The sequence below is a fragment of the Hermetia illucens genome, chromosome 4 (genome assembly GCF_905115235.1).
Source record: "Hermetia illucens chromosome 4, iHerIll2.2.curated.20191125, whole genome shotgun sequence".
In the NCBI taxonomy this organism is placed as follows: Eukaryota; Metazoa; Arthropoda; class Insecta; order Diptera; family Stratiomyidae; genus Hermetia; species Hermetia illucens.
In genome coordinates, this window is record NC_051852.1 from 122,939,938 (window position 1) to 122,960,768 (window position 20,831).

General features: G+C 37.9%; 1 protein-coding gene across 49 annotated transcripts in view; it reads right to left on the reverse strand.

Annotated features, from left to right (window-relative positions):
- The window catches only part of LOC119653756 (dystonin), a 525,582-nt gene that overhangs the window by 96,585 nt on the left and 408,166 nt on the right, over positions 1-20,831 (reverse strand). For 29 of the 49 annotated variants that reach the window (XM_038058717.1, XM_038058714.1, XM_038058716.1 and 26 more), the window contains 9 exons: positions 18,995-19,274; positions 12,843-13,756; positions 12,343-12,711; positions 12,181-12,204; positions 10,203-11,118; positions 9,089-9,719; positions 3,213-3,348; positions 1,574-1,657; positions 445-666 (listed from right to left, as the gene is read on the reverse strand). In XM_038058717.1, the coding sequence (XP_037914645.1) occupies positions 445-666; positions 1,574-1,657; positions 3,213-3,348; positions 9,089-9,719; positions 10,203-11,118; positions 12,181-12,204; positions 12,343-12,711; positions 12,843-13,756; positions 18,995-19,274 (3,576 nt within the window). Of the gene's footprint in view, positions 1-444; positions 667-1,573; positions 1,658-3,212; positions 3,349-9,088; positions 9,720-9,786; positions 9,856-10,202; positions 11,119-12,180; positions 12,205-12,342; positions 12,712-12,842; positions 13,757-18,994; positions 19,275-20,831 lie in introns of those variants that run through there. The other 20 variants (XM_038058708.1, XM_038058699.1, XM_038058706.1 and 17 more) reach the window with 3 other exon arrangements.

Here is a 20,831-nt window from a genome sequence, read left to right on the forward strand (position 1 = left end):
AAATTTGAATCGTTAAAAAGAAACCCAAACAACTTCTCCATAATCAGAGAAGAGAGCACATTTGTGAACGGAACAGTTGGTTCCTGAAATACAGTATGATACAATTTTAGCCAATAAAAGGAAAACTATCTAACTATATCTATTATTGATTATTTTTTTCGGTCCAGGTTACAGGAGTGTTAGATAAGCAGGGATCATATCTGAATGATGTATTAAAAAATATTTTAATAATATATAAACTGCAGAGAGTGAAGTGAATACGGGGGGAATTCATGTACGAATAAATGATGTTTTTGAAAAAAGTCCTACATGTAATCATCGAAGTAATCTTAAAATGCCAATGACCATCATACGATCTTGCCGTAATCCTACGTTTATATCACCTTCTCGAGTACGATTTTGCCTTAAAATTTCTGAAGTAATATAAAAGAAATGTGTACTTACCAAACCATCAGCTCCATTCACCTCGATGGCCGTCTTCAAACGTTGCGATAATGTCTCGAGTAGCCTTTCGTATTTCAAATTCAAAATGTCCAACCGTTGACTGTAAACTTCGGTTGCACCTGGGTCAGCACCTAAGGGTCGCAGATCTCTTCTTGGCGGAGAGAATGATGGTCTAACTTCCACCAGCCAGTCGATGTAGTGAAGACACTTACTATCGTAGATCTATTTTTTTTGTTGGTTTTTATTTGTTAGTTTAGGACGGGTCGAATTTTTCCCAGCGTAGTTCACAATTCGATGTTGAATTTAATTTGGTTGATTTGTTGTAGTAGTGATGTTATTTTGTTTATTACGGGGGTTAAGTTACGAAAGTTATTTATATATATTTAATTGTTTTTATTGAGGAATTATTTCTAGTTAAGTAATTAACCATAAAGTGAATTACATATTATTACTACATAAAGTTTCCCTAAATAAGCAGTTATTTAATGCTTTTTTGGTAGGGTTAAAAGACTTAAGTTTCAAATTGATATGCTAAAGGGAGGTTGCGATTTCCTCTTAAGGAAATGAGATTTACCCAGTCATTTATTTTTCCGAAAAAAATTTAACAAGGTAAAAGCTAAATAAGGAAACTACTGGTTCCCGAAATATAGCTATTGTGGCAAAAGAAAATTTCTCTAATTATTTTTTTTAACTATAAAGCATATCAACTCAAACTCTTGAAAGTAACTTTGAACCATTGCAGATTAATCAGATTGATATTGTTAGCACGATATTATCGAAGGTTTTGGACAATTTACGATCCCGACTCCAATAATTAAAATTTTACTCCTACATTCAAGTTTTGAATAAAAAATTTTGATTTCTCGATTTTTTTTTTGTAATCTAAAAAGCAATAAATAAGTTGCACACATTCTCACTAATATAATTTCAGACATATCAACAAATCATACAACAAACACACAAAACTCATTTTTTTGTTTGTCTCTTAAAGCAAACATTCATCATTCACATCTCTAAATCCATCCATTCTTTTTTAACCCTCAGGTCAAAATTCTATACATTTTTTTGAATCATGTAATAAATCACCATTAATTCTAATTAATTCATAGAAAAACATAAAAAAAATTACCTTAGCTTCACGGATTAGTCGTCCTCCGGTCAGGTTAACTTGTTCAATTTTTGGTTTACGCTCAATTGCCGCACCAAGTAAGTTCTACGATTGTGGTAGTTGATGTTTTGGTAAATTTTGTGGTGGATTTGGTTGGATGTTGATGATTTTATTTTAATTTTCGTTAAAATTTATTATTTTTAAGGGTTTCATTAATATATTTTGATTTTTAGATTTTCCAACGAAATTTTTTTTTGGTGTGGTTTATTTCCAATGACCAATTTTGTTGGATTTGGTTGTTTTGAGGGTTGGTGTGTAGATATGGTGAAGGTGAAGGTGTTGTTGATAAAGGAATTAAATTTCAAATACATATAATTAGTATTTACAATAACAATACAAAAAAAAAATATATTGTCAAATTTATTTATGTTTTGGAAAAAGGAGGGGGAGAGGTATTTGGTCGTTTGTGGTAGATAAGGAAGTTGTTGGGAATTAAAGTGATGGGGAATGAAATTTTAATGGTGGGATGAAGTAAGAGGGTTGTGGGTCATATTATCTAGTTTTTCCCTTAGTATTGCAATCAATAGTTCGAGCCAATTTAATGTTTCAAATGTGTCTGCCATTCGAAGCATTTGAGAATATAAACTAGAAGCTGGAAAATTTCTCTTACGAAATTAGAACCTCGCCCTAGTGTTAACTCTTCTAGAATCCATTGAAAAAAACGTTCATGTCTCAGGAAAGTCATGCTCATCCTTTCTAAAGCCAAGTACATAAATAAATTCAAAAGGTGATAAATAGGAGAACCCTCTTAGCTGAACTGCATTTAAAAAACTTGCGCATTCTTTGAAGAATTGAAGAGCAGAAAATTTAGATTTCTTTTCGATATAATTTTGAGAATATTGAATTGGTGAAAGTCATAGAAATTGAAGAAAAATCAAAACTATTGATTGCATTTCAATGATAGAGGGTAATCTTTTGTTAGAAACTACGGTGCTTCTACTGTGTGCAAAGGATTATGTGAAATTTCGAAATCAATTTCACATAAAGTGCATTTATTTGTGTGCAAGTATTACCTTTGTTAAAATAATAAAAATTTGAAATTACTCAACTCCTTAAAGACTAAAAACAATAAGCTAACCCCAAACTAAAATTAATATTTACAAATTGACATCATTTTACCCCGTTGCAAAACTGTACTAAACGACAAATATATAACAATGATATTTATAAATAAAACAACCCCATTCACACCGCGCCCAAAACCATAGGACTCACAATTTTGATAATTTTCGTGAATATTTTACATATTCCAAATAGAACAAACACAATAAGACGATTTTGTGTTTTTTTCTCTCTCTTTCTCCTATTTATGATTCATCCTTCATCTATTTCGAATGTTTGCTCATATTTATCCAAAATTAAGACTCTTCTTTTATAATATTCAAATAATAATCAAATAAAAAAGGCGAAAAAATATAAACAAAAGATTTTCCTTTCTGTGGAAATATTTGAAAGGTTCAAAAGTATGGTGTTTGTTGGTGGTAGAGTAGTGATAAGAATTTAGCATCGCATTTATTACTAATTTTTTCGATACTCGCATATTGGGAGGAATGTATTGAATATTTGTGAGGAGAGGGAATAATGATGGGAGCATACTTACATCCAGCTCAAGAGCTGATGTGGCTGTTGGCATAGCTGATAATTTTTCCGCAGTTCCATCTACCCAACTTTCTTCAACTTGCATGCTAGTTTGAAGGTTCTTCATTAAACCGATGGCAGTTTCGCAGGCACGTAGTCTGAAATTAGTAAATAAGTAAATGTTTGTGAATTATTTTTGTTTTTTATTAATTAATCTCAGCAGGGGTTTCCCTTTTTGGCACTTGGTATTTCAGTCTTTAACTTGGCGGGAATATTAAAACTTCACTCGTTCGTCTCTTAGTTAAATACTATCCCATTTGTATGAAATTTCACAGTTTTAGTAATGCAATGAATTCTTAAAATATAGTAATTTGTATATTATCATTAAGTTTATTTCAGAAGATATTAATTTGAAGAATGTTTTGTGGCCCAGATGTCATGTAGAAAAGGCAACACGATTTCTTCAGATTTCTCGGTTGAGTTGTTTCTGAGAATGACACCTTAAAATGAGTGATCACTTCCCTACCCCTATACTCCCCCTTTATAATTAATATGAAAACTAGCTCTTGCTTCCGAACATATTAATTGAAACCTCTAATTTGCACATATTTTTGTATATCTGTCCATTCAAGGATTTCAGAGTTCCAACGATTTCACCAAATGTGTCAATGGATATAACATTTTTTGGAGTAAAGTGCGTGTGATAGACAGACAGACAAATATACAGGCAGACTAATTGACCCACAGTCAGACAAATAGACCCACGAGAAGTTGGCAGATCTTCCATGAGGCGTGGCAGACAACTATTGATGTGTAAATACATATGCGTTCACGTATTTTTATTTCAGACTGACTTTGGTACGTGGAACGAAATGACTTTAGGAAAAATACCTGGAATATTTAAAATATAAAAATGGAAGATGAGGGAAAGAAAAAAGTTACGATGCAGGCGTTCGAAATGCGAGTCCCGGCGATTTTCGGGATTGGTGGCATCTAATGTTACAAATGATTTAGATTTGGAGGAGGTGTTCAAACGAAGCTCGACTCTACCAAGAAAACCAATAGCAAAGGCAAAGAATCATAAGATCTGTGCAAAAGGTACCCCAGTACCAGGAAATGAACCCATTCAGGAGAACTTCATTAATTTTAAAATCTCCAATGCTAAGTAGAAAGATAAAGTTCAGAGAAAATACCAAACATGAAGTAGTGTGTGAAAAGAGTAATCCCAAAACTAATTAAAAAACAGAGCATTGATTCGGAAGAACTGCCTTTTAAATGATTGAGCGGTCTGAGTATGTAAAGGACAAAAATAAGCCTTTAAAAACGTGATTAGAGCTATTAAGGTCCTTTATAATAGGTTGCAGCAGGAACAAACTTACTCGCTCAACAATGTCGCAGGAAACCAGGTGATAACAAATCGTATGGCCATCAACCTATAGCCAAACAAAAGAGCGCGGAAAAAAGAAGAGGAAACTCTAAGAAATCAACAGGCACCTAAGAGGAAAAAAAAGCATTCTGGTTTAACTGCCACTGGTAAAAACAAAATTAAAAATTCGGAAGGCGGAAAACATGTGCCCCAAGTGCAAAAGCCTGCCATAGAATTAAAACAATGACATCAAAATGGTGGATGACCTAAGCTCGTGAATAAAAAGAATGAGAAGAAATGAATGGGTTGAAACAACTATTTGAATTGGAGGAATTTTTCGAACCTGAGACTCAGAAAATCCACAATGCGATCAGTAGTAGAGGCAGCGTAGCGGTTGTTTGCCGTTTAAGAGAACAGATTTCAATAAAGAATTCTTCAAGTAAGTCATCTTTGGCCAATTCCAGAGCACATCTACCAGCGGCATTGATCGGTCTGATCGACACAGAAGCATGTGAAATTAGGACCCTTAGTTTACGTGGAAAAGCGACAGTTTACACCATTGGATGGACCAACAGATGCGATCACAAGAACGTTCATGCAAACCGATTAAAATGGTATCAGACAATTTATTTCTCTTTGTCAAACCGGATGAGTGGAAGTATCATGTGGGTTGGTCTTTAGGTGAGCCGGAATACTGGAAAATTTGTTGTAAACAAGTGATTTGAGATAGTCTCATAAAAAGAGTCGCAGGGCCATTAAGGTTATAAGGCGTCTTAGAAGATGTCCAATATACAACCTGTTATTGATGTTTACGGCACTGTCTTACTGGAACTACACATCTTTTAAATCTTGTTGACTTAATAGTGAGAATCACCACAATTGCCTTACAGAACAATTATACCGACTTCCGATAGTGCATAGCAAACAGTCAGACGTTGGGAATGTTTGAACCGCTGGTGAAGTTAGAATTAAGTTACGCTAACCTCTTTTAATAGCGCATGATCCGCTTATTTATAAATCATGGAAGATGGAAGTGAGCCTCATTGCCGAAGAAATTAGACCTTGCTATATAAGCATCGTGTAAATAGTCTAACCAGATGAACTATGAAGGCCGAAGGTAGCATTTTCTTGTGGTATCGCAGAGAATGTTATGACCTTACTAATATGCTGGCAGTTATACACATCGAGGCTCTAAGGCTAAGATTAGAGTATGTATAAGATGAATCCAAAACTTAGTGGTATAGCTTATCCCTATTGAAGCGAAAAGGAATACTATTAATCTTTGTTAAGATAACTTAGTAGCGATAGGGGTTTCATCCAGAGTGCGAAGGTAGACTTCCTCTTAGATGAGTTTTAGGAAGGGGGCAAATATTAAGAATGAAGTGTAAAAAAAGTGTAACGACCTAGGCAATGTGCTGTTTTCTTACTAATTCAGTCACATTAGTCACTCATGGCACTGTGACCAGTCGTCTTACCAAGATCAGGGAGACATCGACGATCCAGAGATATAGGGGAAATTTGCCAAAATCTCAAGAGGGACTTAAAGTGAATGCTTATCTGGGGGTTTAGTTTAGCTCAAATGTACTTCGCTACGGCTAATGTGAGTGTAGTAGGCCCTATACCATAGATCAAAAACTCTTGTTAAAAAATCGAATAAATAAAATCCATGACAAATTCATAGTTGATCTGCAGGAGCGAATTTGAGAGGGAATGGCGAAGCCGAACATGATCTAGTGATATTAGAAAATAATAATTTTCCCCACGGTGGCACACAGAGCTCTTGCATAGTGGACGAAGGCACTCACTGTAAAGCTCAGGACTAACTTAAGAAAATTCGAAAGCTTATTCGTCTTAGAATTACAGATCCATTGAGCTGCAGAAGTAGTAGCCTTTAAGCCAGTCATTACTAGGGACAGCTCTATGGAAACATTCCTTTCAGGAATTAAAGAATGATATAAGCATTGCACCCTTTATTAGCAGAAAAGCCCATGATTTAGCATAGAAATGGATCCAAGAATGTCGAAGGGGTTGGGACCGCCAGTTACCGTGAACTTGATAGTAGCGAAATCCGCCTATTTTGATACTAGGACGTGCTGCAATTAAAAAAATGAAGAGATAAATCGGTTGCCAAAAACTGGTACCTGGAATTGGGATTGTTCGAACAGGGACTTTTTTCCAATAGGCAATTGACTGCAAGTCCGGATAGCTGAGTGGTTAGAGCACAAGGCTATCGTACGGAGGGTCACGGTTCAAATCTCACTGGTGGCAGTGGAATTTGTATCGTGATTTGCCGTCGGATACCAGTTGACCCAGCTGTGAATGAGTACCTGAGTCCTGACCACATTGCCTTCCACAGTATACTGTAGTGTACCGTTACGGTCTTGAATGAAGTGCTTGGATGTTTCTATTCCAGGGGATTTATTTATTTGGCCTTAAAAGTTTTTGCGGGCGTCCCTATTACTACGGATTCAAATTCCGTTCATCCCAAATTTTCAATATATCTAAAAACTAATAATTCCATCGGGATACTGCTTTAAATTATTCAGTCGGGTAATTTCCAAGAATGAAACAGTCCGTTTAATCCCACTCCCAACCCCTTAAAACCAACTTCAAAACTAAGACCTGCTTTATAAAGTACTAGTTACAATTTTCATTTGAAAATATGGATATAGTCAGGGAAACAATTTTTATGCAATATAGTTTTATTTCTTATACATTTCCCCCTCCTTGCCATTTACTTCTTACAGGGGTGTTCAAAATTCCAATATATTCTAATATCGGAGATGATAAAGCTCCTGGTTTAAATGTCTTTCCTTATAGAGCCTTTGAATTCACTACCAAGATCAGGTCCCACTGATTTATTGGTTGATTGGAGGCAGGCATGGAGAAATTTTCCCGTTCGCGAGAGGAGGTAGGTCGTTCCCCAAGCCCAATAAGCAACCGACAGACCTGCTAGATATGGCCTGTAGACATGATAGAGAGGATACTAAAGATTATTATTATACTAAAGAGAAATTTCTCTATTAAAGAATACAGAGATGACCTACCAGAGCGACAATTTGGTTTTCATCGAGCATTATCTTTCCGCAAGGAGAGCATCGCCACATACAAAATCCTATAGAACGTGACTTACAATGGGGTCACCGTTCATCCCGTACAGAGGAAGACTAGTACAATTTGTTTTGCGAATTACTTGCCTGTTGAAGTATACGCTACTAAGACCACCACTGCTACAAAAATGTGTCTAACAGTGATCGTGCTTGGCTGGAACAAAAGGTGAAGGCGGTATTGATCATAAGCCATAGGAAAAGATTTGTTGCTATACCCTAACTTTGAAGGCGGGTGTCACGTACCTGGAGGTGGTGATCAACGCCAAATCAAATTTGTATGGAGATCTGAAGTATACCTGCGAAAATATGGCAATCACTAACGTACCGGTGGCGGGCATAGTGCCCAAAATCCAAGACAGCCGCAGATTAATCCCAATCGAAATGGTCCATTCCAATTTCTTATATACACCCCAGGAATCTGAGAGCTTAATATGATCTACCGGTTGGTGGATACCAAGGGCATGGAGTGAATGTATGAAATACCAAATTGACAAGATAAGAGAAAGTGAAAGAGCCAATCAGAATAGGAATTTTTGTAACGGTGTGGCTTTATTCATATTCTGGTGCCTCGACAAAATTACGGATGGGATATGGTTGGATGATTTACTCTTTTGTTCTAAATTTGGTAGCACATCTAAATATCCTTCTACTGATCGGGATTTAGAGAAGAGTTTGGAAAATGCCAATATATATATTTCTGCATAGATTGACTGAAAAAGAACGTTCAAAAGAACATGATTAATCATTGAACTACACCAAGCATTAAAAATGATTTACGAAAAATTAAGCTGAATGAAGTAAATTGGTCTGTTGCCTTAACACGGCTGACTAACGATCAATCATAACTTCGTATAAAAAGTAAAATGTCTTGCCTTCACGATCATCAATTCACTGCTCATTCGCATGCTTCATTAAATTCATAAATGGTCATATCAAACAGGTATTTTTGCTACCTTACAAGATTCCCATCGTTGCACATATTTACGAGAACAATGGACCCATTAAATATCATCAACCTAATTGAATGAAAATGATATAAGACACACTTTCCAAAAACTCAATGAAGCATAGAAAACAAGACGAGACAACTTAAGACTTTAAAGATGTGTAGTATGAAAAGAAGACATGACACATCCGATCCGTGATTTTGATTATGCACATTATAACCATAATTTAGATAAAAACAATGGTGATGCTCACAGGTGGATTTAAAGCAGTTAATGATCCATATCCGAGGTACATAAAAACGATTGTTTGTATCGTTGGTAATTGTGGGCGTGGTTTTGTAATTATCTATTAATGGGGTAAAATTCAACTGGGCTATGTCTTCAAAACTAATGATAGATAAGATTGTAATCAGACTGTATTTCAAGTACTATCAGGCTGCTTAAGACAAAGAAAAAAGACGAAAAACTGACTTACCTTTCAGCTAACTGCGAGCACACACTGTTCCAACGGGCATTCAAACGTTCAACATTAGCATGTAACCGCTTCAAATCGCCCAACACCTTAGTCGGTACACCCATTCGGCCTAATTGATCGGCAGCATCATTCATCTTATCCATTTGGGGTTGTTGTTGGGTGATAATATCTTGCATTGCCGACAATTGTTTAAACACATTATGCAGACCATCAGCAGTTGAAGGCATATCCTGATGTTTAGCCAAAGTGCCTTCTAATTCCGAAATCACTTGTTCGTTATCCTCTAGACCAGCTAGAGATCCTTCTAACAACTTCAATCGATCACCGTGAAGATCACTCTGAGTGTTCAACTCCTTCCAGAGTTCAAGGACAACATCCAAACTCTTCTTCAAAGCAGGCGTTTTAAGGGCGATAGTGCGGAATGTTTCTTGAAGATGTTTAACTTCTGGTTCGAGCAGACGCAATCTACGCTTGTAGTCATCATGTTTGTGGACAGCATGCTCCAAGGAGTCAAGATCTCGAGCCATTGGAGCAAGAATAATTGAATCCAATTCTCTGGCCATGTCTTCCAGTTTTGTGCGTATAGAAATACATTCTTCCGAGAAGATACGACTAGCTTGTTTGCTTTCCTCTGTAAAATGTTAAAATAAGATTAGAAAATTGAGCTTTCTAAACATTTAATGTTTAAATGTAAGTACCACGATATGAACGAAATATTTTTCTCATTCTGAAGAAGTTGAAACAATTGATCTTGTCTTACGGCGAAATGTATCTAAACTGAATGCTTTCGTTTTCAAACAAACTGACTTAGTTGGAGATGCTAAGATTAATTCTGATAATTATTTAATTAAAGTCATTGGTATACCCCAACTTGGATTCGAATGGGAGTATTGCGCGATGTCTACCTACTCACGCGACTGATTGTTTGTTGTACTAATCTAATAAAGTGTAGAAATTATTTAACCATGACTTGAAGTCCAAATATAGGCAATAGAAAATTAGGAAATTGATATCTTACTGCAAACTATTTGTAATGAGACAAGCCGTAAGCGAAGATGCAAACTAGATCAATTTGATGGGTACTCTATGTGTTTATATATACAAACAATTTTACCTTCAGCCCTGGCTCGTTTTTCAAATTCATCGAACAAACGATTCACCTCGTCCATTTCTCTTCTCAAACGTCGTAGTTGAGGATCAGCAGGATCACCTTCACTCAACAACTTGTCAGCATCATCATTCAGGGCACGTCGAATAGCGGTTCTCTGTTCAGGGCCCATAGCCAGGAATTGATCAAAGTCCCAACCTTTGACAACCTTAATTGTAGCGAAGATCATATTTTGACGCAACCTCAAATGTTTCTTCTGCCACAAGGCCACTGAACGATCGAATAGTCGCTTCAATCGCTCTGCAGCGTCGATTGCTTCTTGATCTGGAGGTGGGATCAATAAACATACTCCTGGAACTGATCCTTCCATCTTTGCTTTACTGACTGTCCACTTAACACGACCCGATGTGTCAAGGAGCGTGCAAGTCTCACCCTTAGATAGGCTCACTGGACCTTGTTGTTTATAATCACAAATGGCTTGCACAACCATTTGACGGGTCACTGGTTGTTTACGTTGTTTCAAAGGCACAATAGTTTCAGCTCGATTTTGTAAAACGATCACTGTTTCACCAAAGGTGTTCAACTCTTCGCGGAGGTCCTGCATCCCCCGGAGCAATGATTCGCCTTCATCCAAACCGAAGTCGGATTGCGAGTATTTCGTGTTAAGGATTTCATCACGTTTAGCCAACCATTGTTCGGCGTCCTTAATTTCATTGAAGAACTTATGATATTCGGTAGCATGTTTCAAGTGCACCTCAAGGCATAGTGTGAGCTGGAGAAGCCACGCCCATTGCGATTGAAGGACTTGCAGATGAGCTTCAATGCACTTGGAGGCTGGATGCTGTTGAACTAGAAGTGCTTCACCGCGATCAAGGATCGTTGCAAAGTGAATCTCACGTTTCTCCAATTCAGACATCAAATTCTGTGGAAAAAAAAGAAAATTTATTAGTTATCAGCTGCCAGCAAGATATCTTGAAAACGCAAAAAAGAGCAGCTTCGAAGATAATGTTTATCGCTGTTCTGTTTTTTCTCAGATTTAAGCCAAATGGGAAATGGCTTGTGTTTTCCCTGGATAATTTTCGAGATTTCTTTTAGGATATGGTGTCCATAATATAATAAAATTTGTCCATGCCCATTGGAAAAATTGGGTATCATTCCGCAATCATCTGCCCAAATTAAATAAAACGCTCATAACAGTGACTTCATATTAAGAATTATCTCATTTTCTGGTCAAAATAAAATTTCATCAACAAAGTGATCTCCTTGACCGCATTTCACATTAACTCATTTAGCATGTATCTGACCTTTGGTCCTGTAGTACTAAAATAAGAAATGCACTGATAATTATTTTCAATGTCGCAGACTCCAGAGATAGAAGAGGCGCAATATGACTAATCGCATAACACATATACCAGAGCTGGCATGGAAAAGCTGGTGTAACTGGGTAATTAGTGAAAGATTCAGTGATTATTTTGGGGGCGAAAGGCCACAAAATTTGAATAATTTCGCTCGGAAGAGGTGTAAAGTTTGATGATGTTGGACAGATGCCTCAAATACTTAGTGAATAGATATGAAAGAAGTGTGGTGATATTTTTTATATCATGTTGAGGAACTACATTGAGGAATTACAATTCATTTGGCTTCTTCCGATTCCGAGACTCCAAATGAGAGCTAACCACTGTATCGCCTTCAAAAGAATGAATCGCCACGTTTCTGGGCACTACTCTAAGTAAGCCCGCAAAGCGAATGAGATCTGATTAGACACATAAGACCCGACCAAGGGGTGAGTTTCTGTATTCTATACAGGGTAGAAGGCTTTGACTATTACCTCCTCATTCGGAAGGAATATTATGTTTTGCAGAAAAAATACTTAATTTGGAAAGCAAAATTAAAAATTAAAAGGAACACGAAAAAAATGATATGCAACACCAGAAATAAGCCAAAAAAAATTAAACATTCCAGGGGGTGAGCATTTTCCACTTACCTCATCCCCATTTCCATATGTTCGCTTGAAATTAAACTGAAATTGAATTTCACGTCTAAATAAATTCATTTTCTTGAAATTTCTTCAAAAGTTCGACCCAATTACAACCAATATTCCCCTTAACTTATATCTAACGTTTACAGCTATGTACTTCTTCCTTACCTCATAATATCGATGAATAGCCGACAAATCCAAATTCTTATCAGCCCAATCGCGAGTGATTTCAATTTGTTCGCGTTCATTCAGCCATTGTAATTCGGCCGACGCTTGAGCCAGGAAGTGTTGAAGAGTATCTAAATCGGACAAACGTTTTGTCGATGTACTCAACAATTCGGCGTAGAGTTTTTGCAGTTGATTCAATCTTTGCTGGTACAGATTGAGTTCATCACCAGTGAAGTTTGTCTGTTGACGTTCGGCATGCAGGATTTTGGAGTGGAATTGATCGATAACCTTATGCTCTTGTTGATGATGTTCCAGTTCGGCTTTAACCGATGGCAAGTCGGAACCATAGTCAGCGGCTAAGAGTTGTTTCTGTAAAAAGATAATTGAATTTAGAAATAGTTTTTACCCATTAAGGTGAAATTGTTACTGAATACAAGGTCAAGGCAACGGGGCTATGTCCTTACATTCAGCACCAAAATTCACCTAAAATTACTCCTTACCAATTTATTTTGGCACCATTCTGTATATTCTTGTAAATCTCTAAAGTACGGATTTGTATCTATTTGTCTTGCTTCGACAACAGTTCGCGTTTGACGCGTTATCGTTGTCTCATGGACGGGATATCTAAGGCCTGATAATTTCTGTACCAAATTCGTATGGAATGTTGTACGTAGCTGGGACCATCTTTGATGAAGTTTGGAAACTTTCTTCTGTAATTCACTTGCATTCGGATATCGTCCCTCCTTCAAAATATGACAATCCTGATTCATTTCTTGTATTGGCTCTTCCAAATGACGAATTTCGGTTTCGAGACTTTCTACAATATTCTTAGCGTCGACCGGATGAAGTCGTTCGATACGTCGACCCTCCTCGACAATTCGTTCTTCAATATCGGTCAATTTTGAGTCTGTGTGTTTAATTTCACGTTGAACTTTATCGGCTAAACGTTGAAGCCGTTCCAACCGTTCGACTTCCTGTTGAAGGATATGATCGCGATCGGAGAGAGCTGTTTGTAGGCGATACCAAGCCTTTTCAAGCGCCTCTGGTTGATGCTCGGCATCAACTTCAACTTCTCCAATGCTTTCGAAGTATCGTTCGAGCTCCTTGTAAACTTGAATCAACTTTGTCTTTTCACGTTTCTTTGGCGGTATCTCATTGTTGCGGAATTGATTCAAATCGTTCAGAAGTCGTTTCATTTCGATCAATGTGGAGGGGAATGATCGTTCCTGAAGGTAAGCGGTCTTTTCACGACACCAATAAAGGAATTGTTGTGCGAGTTCTTTGTATTCGTGTACGCGACGTTGTGAATCCATATCGTATAGTGGATGAATTGGGGGTGGCTCTGGGAATACATCGTACAAGGATGATATGTACGTGATCAGAGATTTCTCATCGGGTTCGTTTGTGTCGACATCTGAAAAGGAGAAGAAAATATGATTATAGCACAATAAACTATTTACAATATGAGTTCAAATATGGACCTTAGAAATAGTCTAAAACTTTCATTTATTTAAACTAATTATCAAAGTATTAGGTGTAGTAAAAAGAAGAGAGCAATAGCCAATATTCTATAGTTTTTTTTTCGATAAAGAAGAAAACGCAAGGCAAGCGGCTGAAAATATGCATAGTGTTTATGATCCTGATACTTCTTTTCTTTCTTCGCCTTTTGCCCTGTTCACAAACGGGGTCGGCTCGTCGTGATCGGTTGTGCCATTTTATCAAAAGTCTGATCTGGATGCACTCGCGAGGCTTTTAAATCCCCATCCAGCGTATCAAGCCAGCGTTGTTTTGGCCACCATTTTGGTCACTTACCATTGCTTTCGATCAGATCAATCTTGGCGTGTGAATTCTCGTTAGCGCAAATTACGTGAACATACCAGCTAAGATGCCTTTCTCGCAATTTCTCTATGATCGGCGCAACCTCATATCGATTGCGGATATCCTTATTTTAGATGTGATCAGAACGGGTCACGCCACTAGTCCAACGCAACATCTTCATCTCCATTACCGTAAGACGCCGTTCATTATCTTTTATAATCGCTCAAGATTCAGAACCATAGAGGACGACATTGCGGTCGATCACAAAGAACACAAGCCGTGGAAGTTTTATTTCATCGATTCTGGTACGGTAATTTCGATATGAAAGATGCATCATGCTCTGGAAGGATTAATGGCCAAGGAGGTTTTGCTGTGTGTTTGGTATCAGAGAATCATTTACTACAAGCTGTCCTCTATAGCATTCTTGCTGTGCACCTGTACTGTCAAAGATTACACCCAGCGAATATCCAGAAGTAGTCAGCCAATAGTAGAGGGATTCTGTTCCAACATATTGGATACATCCATTGTAACTTACCAGAAGCTCTGGGGGCGGGATTGGGAGGCTCTTTTGCACCCACCTTACATCCTGGAATTGCCAACAGATGGCTGCCAAAGGTCTTTGTCCATGGCAAATGATTTTGCTGATGAAAAATTTGTCTGAAGAGAGGCCCAAGAAAATCGACTGCCCTAGTCTTTTGCCAATAGGATCAAAGACATAGTGCAATTACTTTCAAAATGATAATCCGTTTTCGATACGGTGCATATCTGACGTAAATCTCATCATTTTAAGTATGCTAGATAAAGCCTTCAATTTCATGTACAAATAATGCATTTCCTTTGAGTATAACGTTTGTCGTCGTTAGCAGTGACCTTTGACGATTTTCGTGGTAAATTTTTGCTAGCTCGTTAAAATTTTTGATGTAATTTATTGATCAATCCGAATTTGAGGTACTGTTCTGAGGGGCGGAACTGCATCAAACAAAACAATCGATAATCAAAAGGGTTATGTCTGGCAAATACGGGAGGTGGAGAGAAAGGTGTTTGTTACGTACGCAGTAACTGTGGCCCCACGTTGGGCGCCAACCCTGTTACAATGAGAGTACGACGTTGCAAGGCTGCCAACCAATCAAACTCCCTTACCAGGTTTGCTGTCGTGAACACCGACTGTGGGAGCTGATATTTGCGAACCAAGAACCCCGACCCTCATCTCGCCGAACTGCTAGCAATCATATCATCTCCAGCACGTGCCGTCCGGTTCTATATACTATCTCGCATAGTCGGTGTTCACGATTGGCAAACCTGTCAGGGGAATTTGGTTGGTCGACTGCCTTGGTGACCGTGTTGGTGCTAAGGTAATGCAACTACGTATTTAAATTTTGCATCTCCTATACTAATTTGATAAAGAAACCACTTCTATTTGTGTCCTTGAATTCGTACGGCACCCATTTGTTTCTTTCTGAATTTTTCCATGATGATATCTGGGAACAGTTTTTCGAGCAACTCCTGATGCTTCTGCAATGTGGTATCGCATATTACACGGATTTCTATCAAATTTCGGAAACCATGTGATCTTTCTTCAGTGCAGGATCTTACAGGTCGAGAAATTTTCCAAGGAATGCGAAATTCGAATTAGTTTTTCACAGGAGAAGTCTTTCAAAATTAATTTGATTAATGTTAGGACACTTCTTCTTCAGGGAGATAATGAAGATGTAGAGTTTAATCCTCACAGAAATGAAGGACTCGCAAATAAAATCCATGAAGGTTAAGACGAATAATAACGGTACTATAGTTAATTAATAGATACATGACTGCAGAAAGCAAAAATCAGATTCACTGGTCAATCCTCCTTTCTGGCCGCAAGGTGCCTTCATCAAATCTTGTAAACGCAGCAATTCGCGAATATATTTCAAAGACGATCGCCTGCCTCGTCAAAATCCCTTCAACATAACACGACAAGGACTCTACTGCACAGCACAAATTGACTGGCAAAGGAGGGGTTTTGATTGCAATTAAGCATGATCCCGTTTCGGTCCTGTTTTTCTATCTCTTTTACTTCGAGCTGCAATTGCATAATCTTAGCTGCTTCCTTTAACAGTATTCCAGTTTATGCTTGTTGTGCACACTTTTCCTGTGTATAATTTTCCCTACTGTACGAAGAATTGTTTGATAGTTTGGTTTATCTGGATTTCTCATGGTAACGTTTTCTTTTTTCTGCGCTTAAGTAGCAGAACATGTGGTTTTGCTGACCTAATAATCCTGTCTAACCAATCCTTTTTAATAACTCCTCCTTATCCTTTCCACTTCTTTTCACTATGCTGTGAATGTCCTGTTTAATCGCATCGCCGTGTGTTCACATTCGTAAAGCTGAATTCAATTTGTAAACTTGGGTTTAACTCAAAAAAAGAGGTGTCCGGGAAGTACAAAAGAGGGAGTAAGTTGCTCCCCAAGTGGTTCGCATCGTAACCCAAAAATTAACTGGAGTCACATCCTACCTAATTTGTCGTGCTACAAATCTCTCAATACCTTTTACCCAATTGGTTCCTTTCTGTCTTCCGATAATCGAACGAATCTTGTTCATTGTATTTTGGGATTTGAGTTAGCCCTGATGACTCACTTGATGAGGTACCGTACCAATTGGAGAAAAACTATCTCCTGCTACTTTAAAACAAAAGCTAGCTGCGCTTCGATCAGCTTAAAGTATAAATTGACGATTAAAGTGCAAATTAGGCTGGCACTGTGATTCGCACCCATGCCTGGTTTTTGTTTGGCCATGCTGCTACCAGGCCAATGATAAGGCAGCGTCTGATGAACTACCTCAACCTTAGACAGAACTCTTTGCCATCGTTTATAAAGAAATTGAATGTTTCACCCAAAATAAGTTAAACATGAACAAAAAAACTGGGAGACAGTTTTTCGTAGATGAGCAGATCCGTTATGAAGTGGATGACAAATCCGGAAGTAGTTTTGATTTTTTCGGCTTAAATCCGAACTAGGCGGTATTCTCCCGCATCCGCTTTCGATCAGGCTGCTACCAGGGCAGAGTTGAGGCAGGGTCTGAAGAATTACCTCTACTCTGGACGAATTCGCTAACTGTATTGCCGATTATCCCAGCCTCCCTGTGATTAATTTTTTTTTCAGTAGTCATAGGTAGGCCCTTACTTTTTTTTTCGAACGCATTCTTGACAACCGTATTCGCGAAATCGTTAAATAACCGTCAATCAAGCCAGATTAGTCAGAAACTGCAGAACTACTGACGCAATACACGCTGCGCAGTTACTCATGGAGAAACACCGTGAGAAGCATCGCCCTGTTTACATTGCATTTCTGGATCTGGAGAAAGCATTTGACCGTGTACCATACGAACTCATCTGGTATGCTTTACGACAACACTTAGTGCCAGAAGAACTTGTGCGTTGGGTTCAATTGCTCTACCACGATCCGAAAAGTAAAGTTGGATGTATGGCGGGTGTATCAAAACCGCTTCATGTCTCTGTTGGTGTTCATCGAGGAAGCGCCCTCTCACCACTCCTCTTTGTTCTTGTTATGGACACCGTCACACGGGATATCCTACGTCTAGCATCTGATAGCAAAAATGATCTGGAGCAACTTGTCCAAAAATGGAATGATCGCCTCATGCAACACGGTCTCAGATTAAATTTAAACAAAATTGAATTTTTGACGACCGATCCCCATGAAACAGGCACAATCACTGTCAGCGGTAGTGATCCGCCCAGAACGATTTAAATACCTCGGGTCAACGCTATTACCCAATAGAGAACTGCGTTATGAAATTGGTTCACGCATTAAAGCAACCTGGATGAAGTGGCGTTCCACAACTGGTGTTCTTTGTGATCGACGTATCAACGAACGTCTTAAATCTAAAATTTACCGCAATGTCGTCCGTCCTGCCGCTCTCTATGGTTCTGAGTGTTGGCCAACTATAAAAGACAATGAACGGTGTCTTGCGGTAATGGAGACGAAGATGTTACGTTGGACTAGTGGCGTGACACGTGTTGATCACATCCGAAATGAGGATATCCGCGATCGTTGTGGGGTTGCACCGATCGTGGAAAAGTTGCGAGAAAAGCGTCTTCAATGGTATGGTCATGTAATTCGTGCTAACGAGAATGCACTTGCCAAGATTGGTCTGAACATCGAAGTCGATGGTAAACGACCAAAAGGCAGGCCGAAACAACGGTGGCTTTATGCGCTGGATGGGGATTTAAAAGCCTCGAGATTGCACCCAGATCAGGCATTCGATAGAGCCAAATGGGGAAATCGATCACGACGAGCCGACCCCCATTGTGAATGGGAAAAAGGCTGAAGAAAAAGAAGATAGGTAGGCCCTTATTATTCGTATCCACAAAAATGAAGATCCCTGTGCTTATTCTTCTTCTGCTCCGAAATTCTCAAAAGTTACATCATTAGTCGGTTAACCATACATCGTGTCTGATTTATAACAAAATAGTAACATGACTTCATAAGACACTGGTGTACTGCTTTCACTCTACTCAATTTTGTCATATTGTTAGCCGATCCCGCAGAGTATATTTTGAATGTTCCACATTTAGCCAATTCATTTCTTCGACTGAAATTCCTCAAGGTCCTTTATTGAATCCTACGTTATTCTAACCTTTTACCATTATCCTAATAATTGATAATATAACCGATACACTGAGTGGATTTATAAATCAGAGTAGTTGACCATTGGGAGCAGTTATTAGTGAATCTTGAGCCCACGATCAAATTCACAAAATACATAACTTAATATCACATCACTAAGCAAAGAAGATCAAATACTAATTAGAAAGTGATTTTTAAAATTTATTCTTACCTTCGGGATCAAGTAGACGTGTAACTCCATATTCTTTTTCGACAACATGGAAAGCAGTTTCGAGACGTTCACGGGGACGAGCGGATCGTGCCTTTCGCCAGTCAAGCAGATCCGGTCGATTGCGATGAACCAATGCTGAAAATGCTAATCCATCACGCCATGATGTTGTAAAGTCGTTAACACGTACACCAGGATAGCGTGCTGTCGATCTTCGGGCCCATCTAAGTAGAGCATCACGAGCTGATACATTGTCTTCTTTACCAACAACTATATCGGAGATCTAAAATGAGACAAAGATACAAAAGATATATTAGTCACTGTTGCATTGACACTACATTTATACAATATATAAACTATATGTACATCGGCATTAAACCTAAATTTGGCCTTTAATCGATAATAAATTTAAACTTAAGAAATGAATTTAACTTAAGCCATCTCGGGTAGTTTCTTGCTTTTCAGATGGAAATGTAGTCGGAACAACATGCAGAAACAAAGCAGATAATACGAAGCGCTAAGAAGCGTCGATGATGAGAAAGTACTTTTTTTCGTTAATTTAAAGTAACCTCTGTTTTTTTCAACACCTATGAATGTTTTGCAGAGAAACAGAACAAGAAGTTTGAGGAAAATAATATATTTCGTTAGGTAGGAATGTGGCTAGACGCCGTAGAAAACGACCAGGTCAGTCAAAACCTTTTTTTATAAAACCGTTCGTTTAGATGTTACTTATGATTTTCGAATGTTCAATTAATAATAGATATACGGAATTAATTTAAGATGATTGAGACTGAAGCTTACATGACCACTAATTGCGGAGAGTGAAATCAAAACAACCAAAGTTGATGGCCAAATTTCTATCTTAATTAATAATTATTGATCAATATCTCAAGTTAATGAATTTTGTCCTGCATAAGAACCCGATTTTGATGAAATTTGATGGTCTATATAAGAAGGTTCGACCTTTTGTTTTTTGATGGTTTTGATGGCAAAATTGTGCCAATTAATTTGAACTAATTTTGTAAGTAAGGCCAAGACTCAAGGGAAAGTTTGAATAAATTTATTTACATCTACAGACACCTCTAATGGTTTCGGAAAGTGCAGAGATTTTTAAGAAATAAAAGTAAAAACTCAAATGCAAATCAGTAGAAGCTTTGTTTTCTGACTACATTTTCGTATTGAATTACCACATATACAGTATCTCGGGAACTACTTGTTCTTCTTCGTTGCAACCTTCACTAGAGAGGGGAATAAGTGGTTTCTAAGATACCGTACATATGATAATACATACGATACATACGATAATCTCAAAAGAACGATTGTGTGCACTCAATGAATTGTACATTTTTTCCGTTTTTCCAACGACCTGCTTTTAGAAATATAATTCCTCTCCATATTTAGAATGACACTTATTGTATTTGGGAACAGCAAACGTATAACAGATGGGTAATAATGTCTTCACTTCCTACTGATCAATTTATTTCTAACTTTAGTAACTAGGTGGGTGTATGGGAACCAACTTGAGAATAAATTCTCCCATGATTGAAATTGGGCTTAACCAGAGCATGTATTTGCTAATGTTTCAGATATTCGATAGCAATGTTCAATGGGAAATATTTGATCAAAATGAGTGCTAATTACTAGGCCGAATGGTTCTTTTTCTTCCCGGACAGCAATGTCCCATAATTCTGCTGGTTTTAGTCAATATCTTGAAAGCATACTTTCGTCTAGTTTTAATTTTTGCTCCCAGGTACAGCGAGATAAAATACTATCCTTTTAAGGCCATCCGAATAATTAAAAACCCTTGAAAATCATTTTAGAAATGAAGGTTCAGGGAATT